Source organism: Anabrus simplex, chromosome 7, assembly GCF_040414725.1.
Source record: "Anabrus simplex isolate iqAnaSimp1 chromosome 7, ASM4041472v1, whole genome shotgun sequence".
In the NCBI taxonomy this organism is placed as follows: Eukaryota; Metazoa; Arthropoda; class Insecta; order Orthoptera; family Tettigoniidae; genus Anabrus; species Anabrus simplex.
In genome coordinates, this window is record NC_090271.1 from 145,557,729 (window position 1) to 145,573,428 (window position 15,700).

Genomic DNA, 15,700 nt, shown 5'->3' on the forward strand with positions numbered 1-15,700 from the left:
GATATGGGAAAGCAGGTACTTAGATCTTACCTTCCAATTACAAATACTTTCTGTACCACTGACAATAAAAGGTAAAGATAGAAGGGAAACGTGGCTGCAGGTGGATAAGATCATCCCAGGCATGCAACCTCGAGAAGAGGTATGACATCCAAGATACACCAATCACTAAATACGAATAATTACTCCACGATGATAATCAACCTTCTACACAAAAGGAGAAGGTACTGGTGGCACTCTAAAAATATTGACAAAGTTTCATGGACTCCCCTTAACACATTCCTTATGGTTCAGGTCACCATGTATCCCAATGCAAGTTATATTCATCCATCAGTGCTGTCTTCGTGAACTACCTCAATTTGCAGAAAAAATAACTATTGTAGCATTTTCTTCATAAAGAAGCAAAGGATCAAGGTATACTGTTAAGTTTAAGAATGGCAAACCAGCAGTACAATAGTTGTTTTTTTTTTCTTCCAGTATTTAATAGCGTAATTTTCCTTCCCTGATCTTTAGAACAAAAATTTGGGGGGGAAAAATAGCATATCCCCCTCCCCCTCTTATCTACGGTTTCCACTAGTGCAAACCCTGGACTTATCTTGTCTTCATGATTCATGAAATGTACATAAATCAGGAAAGAGTTGGGATATTCCAGTTCATCTATCCCATGCTAGGAGATGAGGAAGTGACTGATTACTCAACATTCCAGTGCCTCGGGCCAGAACACATCTGTGAATGCTAGCCATAACTCACTCTTGTTATCAGCTGTGACTCGCACGCGTATAGTAGTCTCTTTCAACAATGTTATTGCGTGTGAACTGTTGTGCGAAGTGTTTGTGAGTGACGTAATGGAAAATAAAAACAGTAGTTACGACGCACAATTTAAATCGTCTGTAATTGAATTTGACAAAAATAATGGCAATTGTCCTGCATTTCGTGAATTTTCTGTAGCACCATCATGTGTGGCGGAAGCAGAAAGAAGAATTACAGTGTACCAGGGAAACATCTTTATCATTTCGGACCAAATACCAGGAAGCATTCAGAAAATGAAAAGGAAGTTGTTTCTTATGTTAAAGGTTGTAGCAGTAGCAAAAACCTTGAAAATTCCTGATATTTAAGCAAGCAGAGAGTGTCTTCGTCGGTTCACAAAAAGGAACATCCTTCTCTTCGAAGAAGGACATCTTTGTGCCAGTGACATCCGAAGCACCACAGTCAAAAAATCGTGCAGTTCATAGGTTTTTAACTAGGAAGTGGCGCGAGTGCAATTATCTCCTATCGCAAATCAGAAGTGCAGATCGAACTCCGATTTTCTTTGATATGCTAAGAAACACTGCAATTACTGAAAAGGGAGCATCCAGCGTAGTCATGAGGACTACTGGGTCACAGAAGCTTTGCTGATTTCGCAAGATATTATTGTGAGAACTTTCAAGAAAACTGGCATTTCAAACGAACAAGATGGAACTGAAAATGACTGCATCTGGGAAATGGAAGAGAATGAGAGTGATACATTGCAAACAACTTTGAAAACAAAAAAGGCAATGAATGACATGGTAAGTCTATTTCTTTGAAGTGAAATACACATTAGCATAGGCAATTTTACAGATTTTACGCTCATTTATTTCAGGTACGTGGCTATCTTCAGCGAATTCTCACGTGACATTAAATGAAGACTATTTCTGTATAAATATTGCTGGGGAACGTATTAATTGTCTTCGATCTTTTATTAAAATTAATTGTGTTATACATATTTTCGAATATTTTGTATCATTTTTAGCCTAAATAAATGTTGTAACTTAAGGTAATTATGTTCGACTTTTCTTTTCCATTTTTAACATAGATTCACATAATTTACCCTCCCCATTTTTGAGGTCGGAAAAATTTTAAAAAAGGGGGAGGGCGTACAATTACACGAGTAAATACGGTATATCACTTTGGGGTCACCCACGTTCTGATTGTTGTCTAACCTATCATATGAGAATAGCTCTGCGTGTTTATGGAGAATGATGCCTGCAATGTTTCGGCCTTGAAACAGCGAACGAAGTGCAGCACATTGTTCAGCATCTCGTGTAGCCTATTACTTTCTACATTGCTCTAAGGTACGCAAAATTAAGTTTTCAGAATTTTGTTTCCTGTAGTATTTATTAACATATTGACATACAAAATCCCAAACAGCTTAATGTCCTTGCAATGGGATAATATTTACAAGCACAATTACATCCTTTTTCATCCATGAAGCCATCACATCCCCGCACTACAGTGGCGTGAAACAAAAATTGGTTTGCAGTGACACTGTACCCAGCATGAATTGCTCACTATTTTGGAACAAAGTATCTGATGATGACCCTACATACAGCTTCCAAGACAGTGATTCTTCTTCTGTCACAGCGACTCTGAAGTATACAGGTCAGCTGTTTACAGAGGCAAAACTCCAAGTGATAGCTCACGCAAGTCATACTGTTAGCTCCCTCTGTTGATCAGTGGTCGAAGTCTGCCTCCAAATAGTGGGTTCAAACCCAGCACTGGTTTTCTTTTCGAGGCATTAAAAATCCTTCTTGATAAAACGAAGTAACAACTCATCCCATCATTCGTAAATTTTCAAGCTCCCCTGATCTCAAAAACTTATCTGATTGGTCAGTCTTCCCAGGTTCATTCTGTAGATATGTCCGAAGAACATGGCTCTCCTCTCCCAGATGTCCGGCTCCATGGCTAAATGGTTAGTGTGCTGGCCTTTAGTCACACGGATCCCGGGTTCGATTCCTGGCAGGGTCAGGAATTTTAATCATCATTAGTTAATTTCTCTGGCACAGGGGCTGGGTGTATGTGTCATTATTTCAACCTCATCACGACGTACAGGTTGCCTACGGCAGTCAAATCAAAAGACCTGCACCTGGTGAGCCGAACATGTCCTCTGACACTCCCGGCACTAAAAGCCATATGCCATTTCATTTACCTCTCCCAGATGTCCGAGATCTTTCCCATCTTGAGATATAATTCTTGGTTTCGCTTAAACTTCTATTTTATTATATTATGAATTGTCTTTACGGAACCACGATGAAATTTATTACATAGGAGTACAGTATGCAGAGGTTTCTTAGCAGGCAGCGAGACATTACCGCTGAAGTGGGTGTTTCATTATTACCTGCTTTTCGTTGACACACAAGACTATTACGAAGAGTACACCTTAAACGATACCAAATAATGCAGTATTTTTTCTTTTTCTCCTCCTCCTACTACTCAGGTGCAAATAGCTTTTCTGGTAATTTTCCTCCAGAAATTCAAATCTTGTAATTTATTTTTATCAGCACAGATATCAACGCTCAAACATTGCTGTCTGTAGTGGCATGGTCATCTGCAGACAAGAAAAGGTTGTATTCAACCAAATAACGTATGAAAAAGCATTCAGTCCATATAACACTATTACTGTCACTTTTTGTCATAAAACAAGAGACGAGAATGTCTTGAACTGCCCTTCGATGCATCCAAACTCTTCAAGTTTCTTTTATTTTCAACTTCCCATACAACTGACAGTCATCACATTCTCCATGTTTAATTGCTGAAAGAGCAGTTTTAATTGTACTACTTCACAGTTTAATGGTCTGTTATTAAGTAAGATAGTTAACACATCACTTGCTCATTACTGTCTAGAAAGAGAACTTACCTGTATAAAGTGAGGTGTTGAGATGTACCTTTAAAACATTACTGTTCAAGGAAGAATGTGGAGAAGGATGGCAATTACTCTCAAAGGGTGCAATGCATTATCATGAAGCCACTAAAATTCCATTAAACCCACACACGTTGAGGAACAATGACACAGATGATAAGTGTACATAAAATAATTCTAATAAAGGATACTAAAACTTTGATCGGTAATTTCTAGGTGCCACAAGTTGATCCGAAGGTCGTCTGCTGAGAGGTAGGTCTCCTGGTCAGAGTTTACACTAATAGAATTTATATGGTACGTATGAGCATTGGCAAATATTCTTCTTGGAGATGCTTCTACCATTAATTCCATAGGTTTGATGACAGGTACCTGCAGATCAGAGGCCTGAATAGGATTATTACTATACCAAGGAAAGGATGTCACATAATTATGGAAAATTTTACATGTACACCAACTACATCTTTCTCAATTCTAGAACATGTCCATCACAACGTATTTAAGAAAAAGACAAATTTTTGATAAATTCAAATCCAGACAAACTATTCATTACTCACTGCAAAAAGTCAAGTAGAGTGCAAATTTAAATACACAATTTACTAACAATGTATTGTTATTTGTATTATTATTATTGAATATACAGTACAACAGAGCCCTATTTCACAAAAGCACATTAGGGCTGTTTTTTCATAATCACAAAATATTTCAAAACAAAAGATTAAGAGTTCAATTTATTAAAGATGTGCTGAATGAATGTTGAGAATTGCTCATAACAACAAGGATTCTTGAAAATATCATGCAATGGTTTAGAAAATACAAGATTACAACTATTCAGGAGACGCTCAAATATAAATCTTTTCATCCCAAACACAGGGCACGAGGAAAGTCTCAGGAGAACCACAAAAGCATTTAGAGTTGATGTCCCAAGTTATCAGTGGTTTCTGTCTCTAGTAGTCCCAAGTACACTGAAGAACATTTAGATCTTCTGTAATGTCACAAGTAGAGTCAAGATACGCATTGCACAGATAAAGTTCACATTGATTAAAAGAGGTACCAATGATGAATACCGAGATAATAGTATGAAGTTTTCTGATTTTGATATAAGAGCTGTACGAATTTGCTCTGTGGGCATATAATTTTCCGTAGTACAAATGTGAAAGCCTAGTCCAAAGCATCCCACTTTGTTCTACGATTTGGTTCTTGTATACATAATTTAAGAGAAGTTCCTGCATGGGCACAATAGATTTATGCAAGTTTTCTTGTTAAAGGCACGGATCAGCCATAATTTTCTATTTTACTATACCATACATTTTCTTGTATATTGGACAGTCGGTTGAACTAGCAGGATGTCGAGCGTTAGATTCTTGGGAAGGTGCCGCGAAATATAAAGAAGTATTTCGTACTTTGCAATTTACGCATTCAATCCTTGTTTTCAGACACTCACCAATATTTTACGTCAAATGACGATTAACCACAAATGAGTTGAATCAATTGCACGTATATTATATTTAATGTATCTTTTAAATGTAAAAGAATTGTAAATATTTTTAAATATCTGAATTCCTCAAATAATTTACACATCCGAAGTTTTTGCCTGTAATTTTAGTCAAAAAAGTGTGTTAATTACGCGAGAAAAAACTGTAATTTTCCCCACGAGGAATCTTGGTTCGCCAGTGAGCATGTACAGGTGAAAATAAGCAGACAGTGCACCATTAATAAACACTTGTCTGCTATCTCTCATTTGCGAGTTTAAGAAAATAAGCATAATGTTTTCATTTTAGAAATCTGCAACAACAAAAATATTTTGTCCTTCACTGGGAAATGATGAAGGATTTGTTGGATAGATCGAAAAAATCTAACCACACATGCCATGCACTACTTGAAATAACTAAATTGTTGAAATGAATAGACCATCTCCTACCGCTGTTGACCTATGCATAGAGTTAGTATATAATACACTAGAGGTAGCATTGGCGCTGCAGTCGCATGCGAAGTTGAACGAACACGCTGTTTGGCAAAAGCTGGATTGTTTGGCACTATCACTACTGGAGCTTCCCGATAAATTGAAGTATATACTTCTCTGAAGGAAAATGCCAGTCTCCTGTGCAGCTTATGACTGCATAGAGGGGTTCATAAAGGGCAATGGCCTGTCATTTCAAGGTATGTTTCCTTGAAATTCATTTCCGTGCGTATAAAATAATACTTTGCGTGACACTTATCATATGAATTGGCCTACTTGGGCTGACTTCGCGCCTGATTCCGCTGTCGGCGTGAATGCAGTTCTTTAGATCCTACCTTGAAGACTGAAATTAAAGTTTTAGGAAATATAAGGGATGACATTTTCCTTTCACTGAATGGCCATGCCTTTGAAAGCGAATATCCAGAAAAATCATGTGCATGATACCGAGCGAGTGGCTTGCAGGCTTTAGGTCACGTAGCTGCCAGCTTTAACCCCACTGTCGGCAGCCCTTAAGATGGTTTCCAATTTTACACCTTAATTAAGGCCACAGTCCTTTCCTTCTCACTCCTAGCCCTTTCCTGTCCCACAGTCGCCATAAGATCTCTGTGTGTCGGTACGACATAAAGCAAATTGGCACAAAAGAGAAAATAAGAAATGTTGTGCATGATAGCCTGTAATTGTGCTCTGTTTTATCACTTTCTGTGTGTATTTATAGTATTAAAAGCTATTGAATATAATTTCTGTATATACAGTTTGTTGCTTTCCCTTTGTACAATACGTGTAGCAGTCCCCATTCATACCTTACCAGATTTTTAGAGCCTAAATGTGCAACACCGTGTGAACATCTGAGTTCTTTACTTTCGTCAATATTATTCCCATAAATGGCATATAGGACTCTATACAAGCATAATATGTAGATTACTGACCAAGCGAGTTGGCAATGCGGTTAAGGCCGCGCAGCTGTAAGCTTGCTTTCGGGAAATAGTGGGTTAAAACCCCACTGTCGGCAGCACTGAACATGGCTTTCCGTGGTTTCCCATTTCCACACCAGGCAAATGCTGGGGGTGTACCTCATTGAAGCCCATGTGCGCTTCCTTCCCACTCCTAGCCCTTTCCTCTCCCATCGTCGCCTTAAGGCCCATCTGTCGGTGCGATGTAAAGCACATTGTAAAAATCATTTTAAGTATTTTTTTCACTTCTCTTCAATCATAATTTACCACTTTCCCTTTCCATCACAGAAATAATTTTACAAGTTAAAATCTTAAAGCAAATCATACATTTCAGGAAAAGCTAAATAAAAACTCCATAATAGGCTGAAACCACAAGCGAGTATCATATTTCCACTTGTAATCGCATATAGAAAACATCGATGATGATAATAATAATAATAATAATAATAATAATAATAATAATGGCTTGCATCCGGAAGATAGTGGGTTCGAATCCCACTGTCGGCAGTCCTGAAGATGGTTTTCCGTGGTTTCCCATTTTCACACCAGGAAAATGCTGGGGCTGTACCTTAAATAAGGCTACGGCCGTTTCCTTCCAATTCGTAGGCCTTTCCTATCCCATCATCACCATAAATCCTATCTGTGTCGGTGCAACGTAAACCCACCAGCAAAAAAAGTAATAATATTGGCTTTGCGTCCCACTAACTACTTACACGGTTTTCAGAGAAGCTGAGGTGTCGGAATTTTTTCCTACGGGAGTTTTTTCATGTCCCAGTAAATTTATCTACAAGAGGCTAACACATTTGAGCATCTTCAAGTATAACCGTACTGAGCCAGGCTCGAACCTGCCAACTTGGGCTCAGAAAGCCAGCGTCTAAACCGGCGATGATAATATTTTGTCTCCTTTACCCCAAAATTTCGCCAACGCTTTTAGGCCTAAAAACTCTCTCATCCGCATCGTACGAGAGAGGACATTGTCAGTCGTTAGGCAGAATTATAGCAAAGTCCTAGTCATTTACACAAAAGATTGCAAAATACACGTGCCCTACTTCTAAACATATGTTGTTAGAAGACAATATGAACAGTTAATCGATTTTGTGTTACTTAACTGCAGCTGAACACCATCCCCTTTTATCACGTATTTCTCCTGTATTTATGCTTTTAGGGCTTTCTTTTTTATTGGAGAGAAGGACCGCAAGTATACTCTAGTATCTGAGAATGTTTACATGTAAGAAATTTAAACCGCATCTATATCCATACAGTTTTAAAAGCCCCCAATTTACATTGATGAGTACAGCGGAGTGAGCTTTTTGCCAAACAGCTGCGATTTCAACATGCTCCGCTCGCTACAGTGATTTTCTCGTAGATGGTGGCGCCAATGCTACCTCTAGTGTATTATTTACTAACTCAATGGACCTATGAATCATGCTGGTGTTTTAAATCAGACAAGAAAAGTGGGCCTATAGAATTTCTGGTGAACCTCCAAATATTCTGTGCTTGTTTGCACCCGTGACCTAATCAATAATAATGTTCAGTTCAATAAGTAGACCAGTAAGTTATAACATGTTGAAAAAAACAGAAACTAACAAAAACAATAACAAAGCAAAAAAAAATTATACAGTATACAGCCACAAATGCTTGGTAGTTTTGTGTACAGATTTGAATTTAGCACAAGTTTCAACTGTTTCTTCTTTCATTCCTTCCCAGTAAAACAACGAAACCGAATGAACTTTCCTGTTTAATAATAATAATAACATGGCCTCAGCTACCGCGTACAGACATTTCGATTTGACGCCATCTGGCTTTAATAACAATCAGATTATTGTAAATTTAAAAACAATTGAAATATTACAAATTAACAGCATGCACCTTCACCCCCTCCCAGGAATGATCATTATGTGATCTGTTGTAGACTAATTTGAACATCAATGTTGCACATGCGCAGTTTATGATGTATCAGCGATAAGATGTAAAGAACGAAAACAATGTCTGAAACTACTATTTCAAATTAAAATTTAAATGTTTGAATGAGGATGTGTCGGGGTCATGGCCGCATGCTATGAAACAGAATATAGTGGCCTGACATGAGATAGGTATTACTAAAATAAACTATCTAGTCACCATGGGTTTGAAATCTTTCCACTGCCGGGACAGTGGATGTGCCTGGCTGGAGCTCCAGTAGTGAGGAATTCAAGTTGCTACACTTGAGCGCCCTAACTTAAAGACAGTCATGATAAGCCTTTTGACACCTGACATTTGTGATCTTTGACATTCTGGAATTCTGACAAACAGCTTTATCCTTTCAAATGCTTTCTTGATAACACGATAAGTAATTTTTCGTCCACACATCACATTTCTTAGCATTGCATTTTTTCAAATCTTCACCATTTGACTTCCTTCTCACTGTATACATGTAGAACTAAAAAGACTAATCAAACAACACCTCAAAATGTGCTACCACACAGGAGTCCACAGCTACACTAATTGTTAGCCCCATGCATGGCGATTTTAGTACCTCAAAATAGTGGTCGCTATTGCATCACACATACATGTCATATCGAGATTAGACTCTTGCTACAGGATACACTGCATCGTTCTCTTTACAATGAAGTACTGGACTCCATTGTCAGATGTGCTGTCTAAAAGTTATTTTGATTTTTAAACTTTTATGAGTTAGTAAAGTTCACCGGCCCCCAGTACAATTCCAAAATCACAGACATATTTTAAGTCAAATATTACGCATTCTAAGAAATAGTTTGTATTTTGTTGAAAATATACTTTATCACCACAATATCTACTTACAGTATTAATTCGCAATAATTAGACTGGCCTAAAAGGGGTGCAATTATGGTGCTTCTTATTTTCATTACGTTCATCATGGTAACAATATTTTTATGCCTCTATCCATAACAACAGAATAATACATCAAAATATTTATTAATACCAAAACAGAGGCTAAAGAGCGCACAAAAAATATGGTAGACAAAAACTAACCGACTAACACTCACATGCAGAATTCCATCATTGAATTCACTGCACACATGCAGAAAACCTATAATCATAACCAAAGCAACTGATGAGTGAACAAAAAAACAAATCTAGATCACTTAAATTTAACCTGAAAGCATGAGGGGGAAGAGATAAGTAACAATGACATTAATGACCAAAGCATAAAAAATAAAATCCAGACCTCTCCCGGAAAATACAGGACCTATTCTCAAGATGTTTGGTGGGAGTTCAAACATTCAAATACCCAGCATTGAGAATAACATAAAATGATCAAGAAGAAACACTAAATTATCAAAACAGAGAAAATTTATAATGTGCAATAGCGTATGAACAATACTGGTAATATAAACCGAGCAATTTGGCAATGCGGTTACGGTCACGCAGCCGTGAGCTTGCATTTGGGAAACGGTGGGTTCGAATCCCACCAACGGCAACTCTGACGATGGTTTTCTGTTGTTTCCCTTTTCATTTCAGGCAAACGCTGGAGCAGTACCTTAATTAAGACCATGGTTGCTACCTTTCCCATCCACCCACTGCCAAAAACCTTGGATGTGTTAGTGCAATGCAAAATTAAACTACTAGGGGAAAAAAAAAAAAAAAAAAATCCAAAATGGCTGACAATGACCTTCCATTACTAGACCGATATTTCTGGTATTTCATAACTATCACAAGGGCCACTAATTAAGAATGAAACTAAGATCACAATGTTGAAAATAGAAATAAAAATCGCCAGCATTGGATGTACCTATACCTGCCAGAAACCAGTCCTCTCCCACACCCGGATCATATCAGCTCCATACAGTCAAGGAACACCATAAAATGACTACATCACAAGAATTCCAAATTCCAAGTAGTAACAAATGTACAATAAAACAAAAAAGTAAAAATTCCACACAACTCTTTGATGGTCTCCCCTCTGACACTAATTGATGAAAACTAAACAAAGAAATTAAATACCGATAGAAATAAAAAATATTAAAGACAATAACAGTAACATGAACAGTTTCCGAGATATTTACAGGTAATAATGATAAAATCACCACAGACGGCATAGACATACTATTCTACAATCATAGGACAACAGTTCGTGACAGTAGGTTGATGTAAAACATACGGTCACCTAACTGCTGCACAGGGCGGAGTTATAACAGATCAGTGGTGAACAAGTAATTCTTAAGTATACCAGATATTCCAAGTAACTGTGGTCGCCAAGAAAGCAACCTAACTGCTCCTTCCCTATTAATGCTGAAAGTAGTGATTTATAGTTTTCTTCTCTTGTTTGGTAGCATTCTGCAACACCAACTATACAGTGCACAGACCCTGATTACGTCATCTTGCAGTTATCTTTGAACTTTCATGTTGGTATCATCTGCCGCAAACTGCGCAATTTATCGTATAATGAATGTATGTACATATATATACAGTTTTAGGATGAATGTGCGTAGTCACAAGTCCGTACAATACTATAACTCTAGGTCTAGTTTTTTGACCCATTCAACTGCTTCATCCGATGTGCAGTGATGTCCATTAGCCTTCATTTGAAAGCTCGAATTGGGCAGTCAGCAACAATGTGTTGGATTGACTGAGAAGGGGTGCCACAATCACAATTTGCAGAGCTAGCCCAAGCCCATTTGCACAATAGATCACATCTGTCTTGTCCATCTCTTATCTGATTGATGATTATCCACTGTTGCCTTGGAAGATCAAATCCTTGTAGATGTTTAGAAGGGTTCTCAACTAGACGTTTGTTGACTACTTATGACTGATCCCACTGGGCTATCCATTAACTGTTAACATGAAAAGAGATTCCTTCAAGATGAGCTGCTGTACGCCAAGGAGGTTTCCCTGATTTCAAGCGTTGATGTTCAGTGTTTGTAATATCTTGATGGATGGGTAGTTGGGGGTTCTGTTGAATGATTTTTCATACCTTTAGGAGAGCTTCTGATCGTCTTAGGGCTGGAGGTGGAATGTTGCTGAGAACAGGAAGCCATACCGTGTTCGTACTCCGAATGCATCCTGTGATTATGCGCATTGCCTGATTGAGTTGTGCATCAAACTTATTAGTGTGAACACTATTAATCCAGGAGGGGCAGCAGTATTCAGCAACAGAATATGATAAGGCTAATGCTTTTTTTTTTTTGCTAGTTGTTTTACGTCGCACCGACACAGATAGGTCTTACGGCGACGATGGGACAGGAAAGGGCTAGGAGTGGGAAGGAAGCGGCCGTGGCCTTAATTAAGGTACAGCCCCAGCATTTGCCTGGTGTGAAAATGGGAAACCACGGAAAAAATTTTTCAGGGCTGCCGACAGTGGGATTCGAACCTACTATCTGCCGAATACTGGATACTGGCCGCACTTAAGCGACTGCAGCTATCAAGCTCGGTAAGGCTAATGCCATTGATCTTAGAACGTGAGTATTGGCTCCCCATGATGTGCCAGCAAGATTGTGAAGAATATTATTTCTAATGTTAACTTTAGCAGCTACATTTGAAAGATGCTGTTTCAAAGTCAAACTTCTATTGAGTATTATTCCCAAGTATTTTGGTTGGTTTGTAACTAGACTGTCTGTTGCGTAAGTGGAATGTAGATATAACTTTTTTTTAAATATATATATAGGATTTACGTGCAAGCACCATTTCTTGAAGTATACATCCAAGGCTTCCAGATCAGTGGCTAAAGTAGTTTCAGCATCATAAAAGTTGGAGCACTGAGTCACCCAACAAATGTCATCAGCATAAATTAATTTTCTTGAAGATGTGTCTGGGAAGTCGTATACATACAGATTGAAAAGAAGGGGAGCCAAGACTGATCCTTGAGGTAAACCATTGTTTAATTTAAACACTTTACGTCTGCCATTATCAGCGTAGATCTGGAAGTACCTATTGTTAAGCATATTGCTAAGTAAGGCTGTAAGTTTACGAAATGGGATAACATTCAAAAATGTTAGGAGTCCTTCTTGCCAGACAGTATTGTAGGCAGCTACGCTTGTTGATTTCCTCTCCTATCCATTTTCGATATACATGGTGAGAGACAGTACTTGATCGTTACAAATTCTTCTAGGTCTAAAATCCTGCTTGCTCTATAGGAATGTAGGTATTGATTGTTTCATAAATTCTATTGTAGATCAGTCGCTCAAGGAGTTTATATGTGATGCTTAGAAGTGCTATTGGACGGTTGTTTTCCACTTTAGTTTGATTTTATTTGGTTTCAGTATGGCTATTATTTTTGTTTTCTTCATCAAAGGTGGGATGTTTCCGGTTTGCAGAATATTAGAGAAGAAGTTAGTTATCCATTTTATTGTGCCTGGTCTGCAGTGAGCCAAAAATTCAGGATAAATACCATCAAATCTGGCAGCTTTTCCAAGTTTCATACTTTAGATTGTGGCTTTAGTTTCCTTTTCTTTGAATGGAGTAGAGAATTCAGAAGACTGCGGCAATGCTCTTTTCTTGATGTTCAACTTTAATTTCATATTTTTTTTTGATTTGCTTGCCTTTTGTGTTTTTAGAAACTTATTAGATGGTTAGCAAAATCATTCAGATTGATGGCTGTTTTTTTATCTTTTAGTTGCAGGATTTGAAGAGTCCAATTTCCTAATTATAGGCCAGGCCTTCCTGCTAGAATGGGTGTAGTCTGAGATTCTACTGTTTCATGCCAGATCCTCTTTGACTCTCGTCCAAGGATTGGAGAAGAACAGCTGCATTGTCGGAATTAGAATGTTCTTCAGATTCTCTTAGTAATTCCTCATAATTCCTCACTCTCTGAACTCCAGCCAGGGATTAACTCCTCACGATACCCTCTAGGGATGCATCATCTGGCTGCACCGTTTATAACCCCTACAAATCTGCTGTAGTAGTTGTATGTTTTGATCCATCTTATACTGGAGTCTATTCGCTTTGCAAATTCAGTCCAGTTGGCTTTCTTGAAGTTCCAACTCAGTTTAGGATGTGATCGAACAACAAGTATAGACATCCCAACCTCCAAGAGAACAGGCCTGTGTTGACCATGAGGGAAATCGTCGAGTACTGTACGTCAAACTTGTTTGTGTGAATTATGGAGCTGATTTGTGAAACAAAGATCTGGGGGTGTAGCCTCGAGACCAGCAAGATGATTGAAAGGAAGGCAGGTCTTTAGCATCAAAAATTAGATTTAGATTTTCAGTTTCCATCCAGTCCACAAGAACTGCATTAGGGTCATCCTTGTTATATCCCCAAAGATGATGATGACTTTTGAAATCACCGAGATAAACAGTACGAAACTGTAGAGAAGGTATAAGGGAATTAGGCCAAGTAGTATCTGGTGGCTTGTACACATTAACTATTGTCAAACTTTCAATGTTAATTGTCGTAGTAAAAATGTAATTTTTGAACTGTGCAATGAAAAACACTGCCACCTTTTATGTTGTTCGCAAAAGTCACTACTGGTGCCCCTTGCAATGAAATTTATTAATATTTGTCTTTAGGATTGTAAATCTGTTACGATAATCATAATCCCCCCTTTCTTCCTTATCCAGCTCCTGCCACTTCATCTTTCTCTCTCCTTCCACCATTCCTCTTCCATCATTTTGTCCCAGACCAGATTTCTTCTTTTTTGCACTCCCCATTATTGAATAGATCCACCTTCTTCTAGGTCTCCCTCTCACTCTCCTTCCTTCGATATTCATTTCCATCATCTGTATTGATATTCTTTTCTCCTCCAACCTCTTTTCACGGTCAACATTTCTCTCATTTAGGGTTTTCCATTCTGATCTCCTTTCTCATACCTTCATTTCTCAATCTGTCTTTCGCCGGACTGAGTGGCTCAGATGGTTGAGGCGCTGGCCTTCTGATCCCAACTTGGCAGGTTCAATCCTGGCTCAGTCCGGTGGTATTTGAAGGTGCTAAAATACGTCAGCCTCATGTTGGTAGACTTACTGGCACGTAAAAGAACTCCTGCGGGACAAAATTCCAGCACCTCGGCGTCTCCGAAAACCATAAAAGAGTAGTTAGTGGGACGTAAAGCAAATAACATTATTATTAATCTGTCTTTCCTTGTCTTTCTTATCATACTGCTTAGGTATCACATTTCGCTAGCTTGAATTCTACTATCTTCCGTAGTAGTCGTCGTCCAGGTCTCAGCCGCATTAAGTAAACATGAAATTTTGTACATCATCTCCTTACACTTCCTTCATGATGATGCTTGTTGTTTTAAGGGGCATAACATCGAAGGTCATCGGCCCCTAATGAGACGAGATGGACTACATGATATATGATAGTCAAAATTTTAAAATGTATCCACTGACTAGAGTTAAAAAGTGGTGATGAAGAAAAATGATTGAGATTCAAACAATCAGTGGATCTAATTCGCAATGCCTTATTTTCTAATAAAATAAGAGGAAATACAGGAAACAAAGAATAAGGCATTGCTTGGTAGTGTGTATATATATATATATATATATATAGATAGATACATAATTTACGTTAAACGTTAAAAGAACACAATAAAATACGCAACAAAAACTAAAATGAAGTCAATGGGATAAAAGCACAATTGACACAAATACACTCGGACAAAACACATCATTATACACAATAAAACAGACCACTATCCCTCATAAAGTGGATGAAGAGGTCATCGTCATCACGCAAGATAGGGGAGACTGTACTCGGGAGGTTAGGACAACGGTGCAGATAGACAGATACATACACTCCGTAAGGATGTGTACCACGGTAAGATGATCACCACAAGTACACACCGGAGGGGGTTCTCCTTTCAATAGATGGGAGTGAGTCAGAATACCGTGCCCGATCCGAAGACGACATAATACCGCTGCTTCCCTCCGCGAAGCCCGAAGGGAAGTCCTCCATACATTTGTTATTCCTTTTATCGCTCTCAGCTTATTTGGAAGTGGAATGGTCTGCCACTCCATCTCCCAATGGGACATAACCAGATGTCTCAACTGAGAACCTTGGAACCTTGTAAGGCAACAGGGGCAGTGTAACTGCCTCCTTGGCAGCCTTATCTGCTAATTCACTTCCCTCTACACCCATGTGGCTTGGGAGCCACACAAACGTGATTCTCGTGCCGGCATCCGAACACCCGGCCAGCAGGTCCTGGATCCGCTGCACCAGAGGGTGCTTAGGGAAACAAGT

General features: G+C 38.6%; 1 protein-coding gene across 4 annotated transcripts in view; it reads right to left on the bottom strand.

Moving 5' to 3' along the window:
• tws (protein phosphatase 2 regulatory subunit tws) overlaps positions 1–15,700 on the bottom strand; it is a 905,968-nt gene that overhangs the window by 108,824 nt on the left and 781,444 nt on the right. For 3 of the 4 annotated variants that reach the window (XM_067151365.2, XM_067151366.2, XM_067151368.2), the window contains one exon: positions 3,847–4,039. In XM_067151365.2, the coding sequence (XP_067007466.1) occupies positions 3,847–4,039 (193 nt within the window). The remainder of the gene's footprint in view (positions 1–3,846; positions 4,040–15,700) is intronic. The other variant, XM_067151367.2, reaches the window with a different exon arrangement.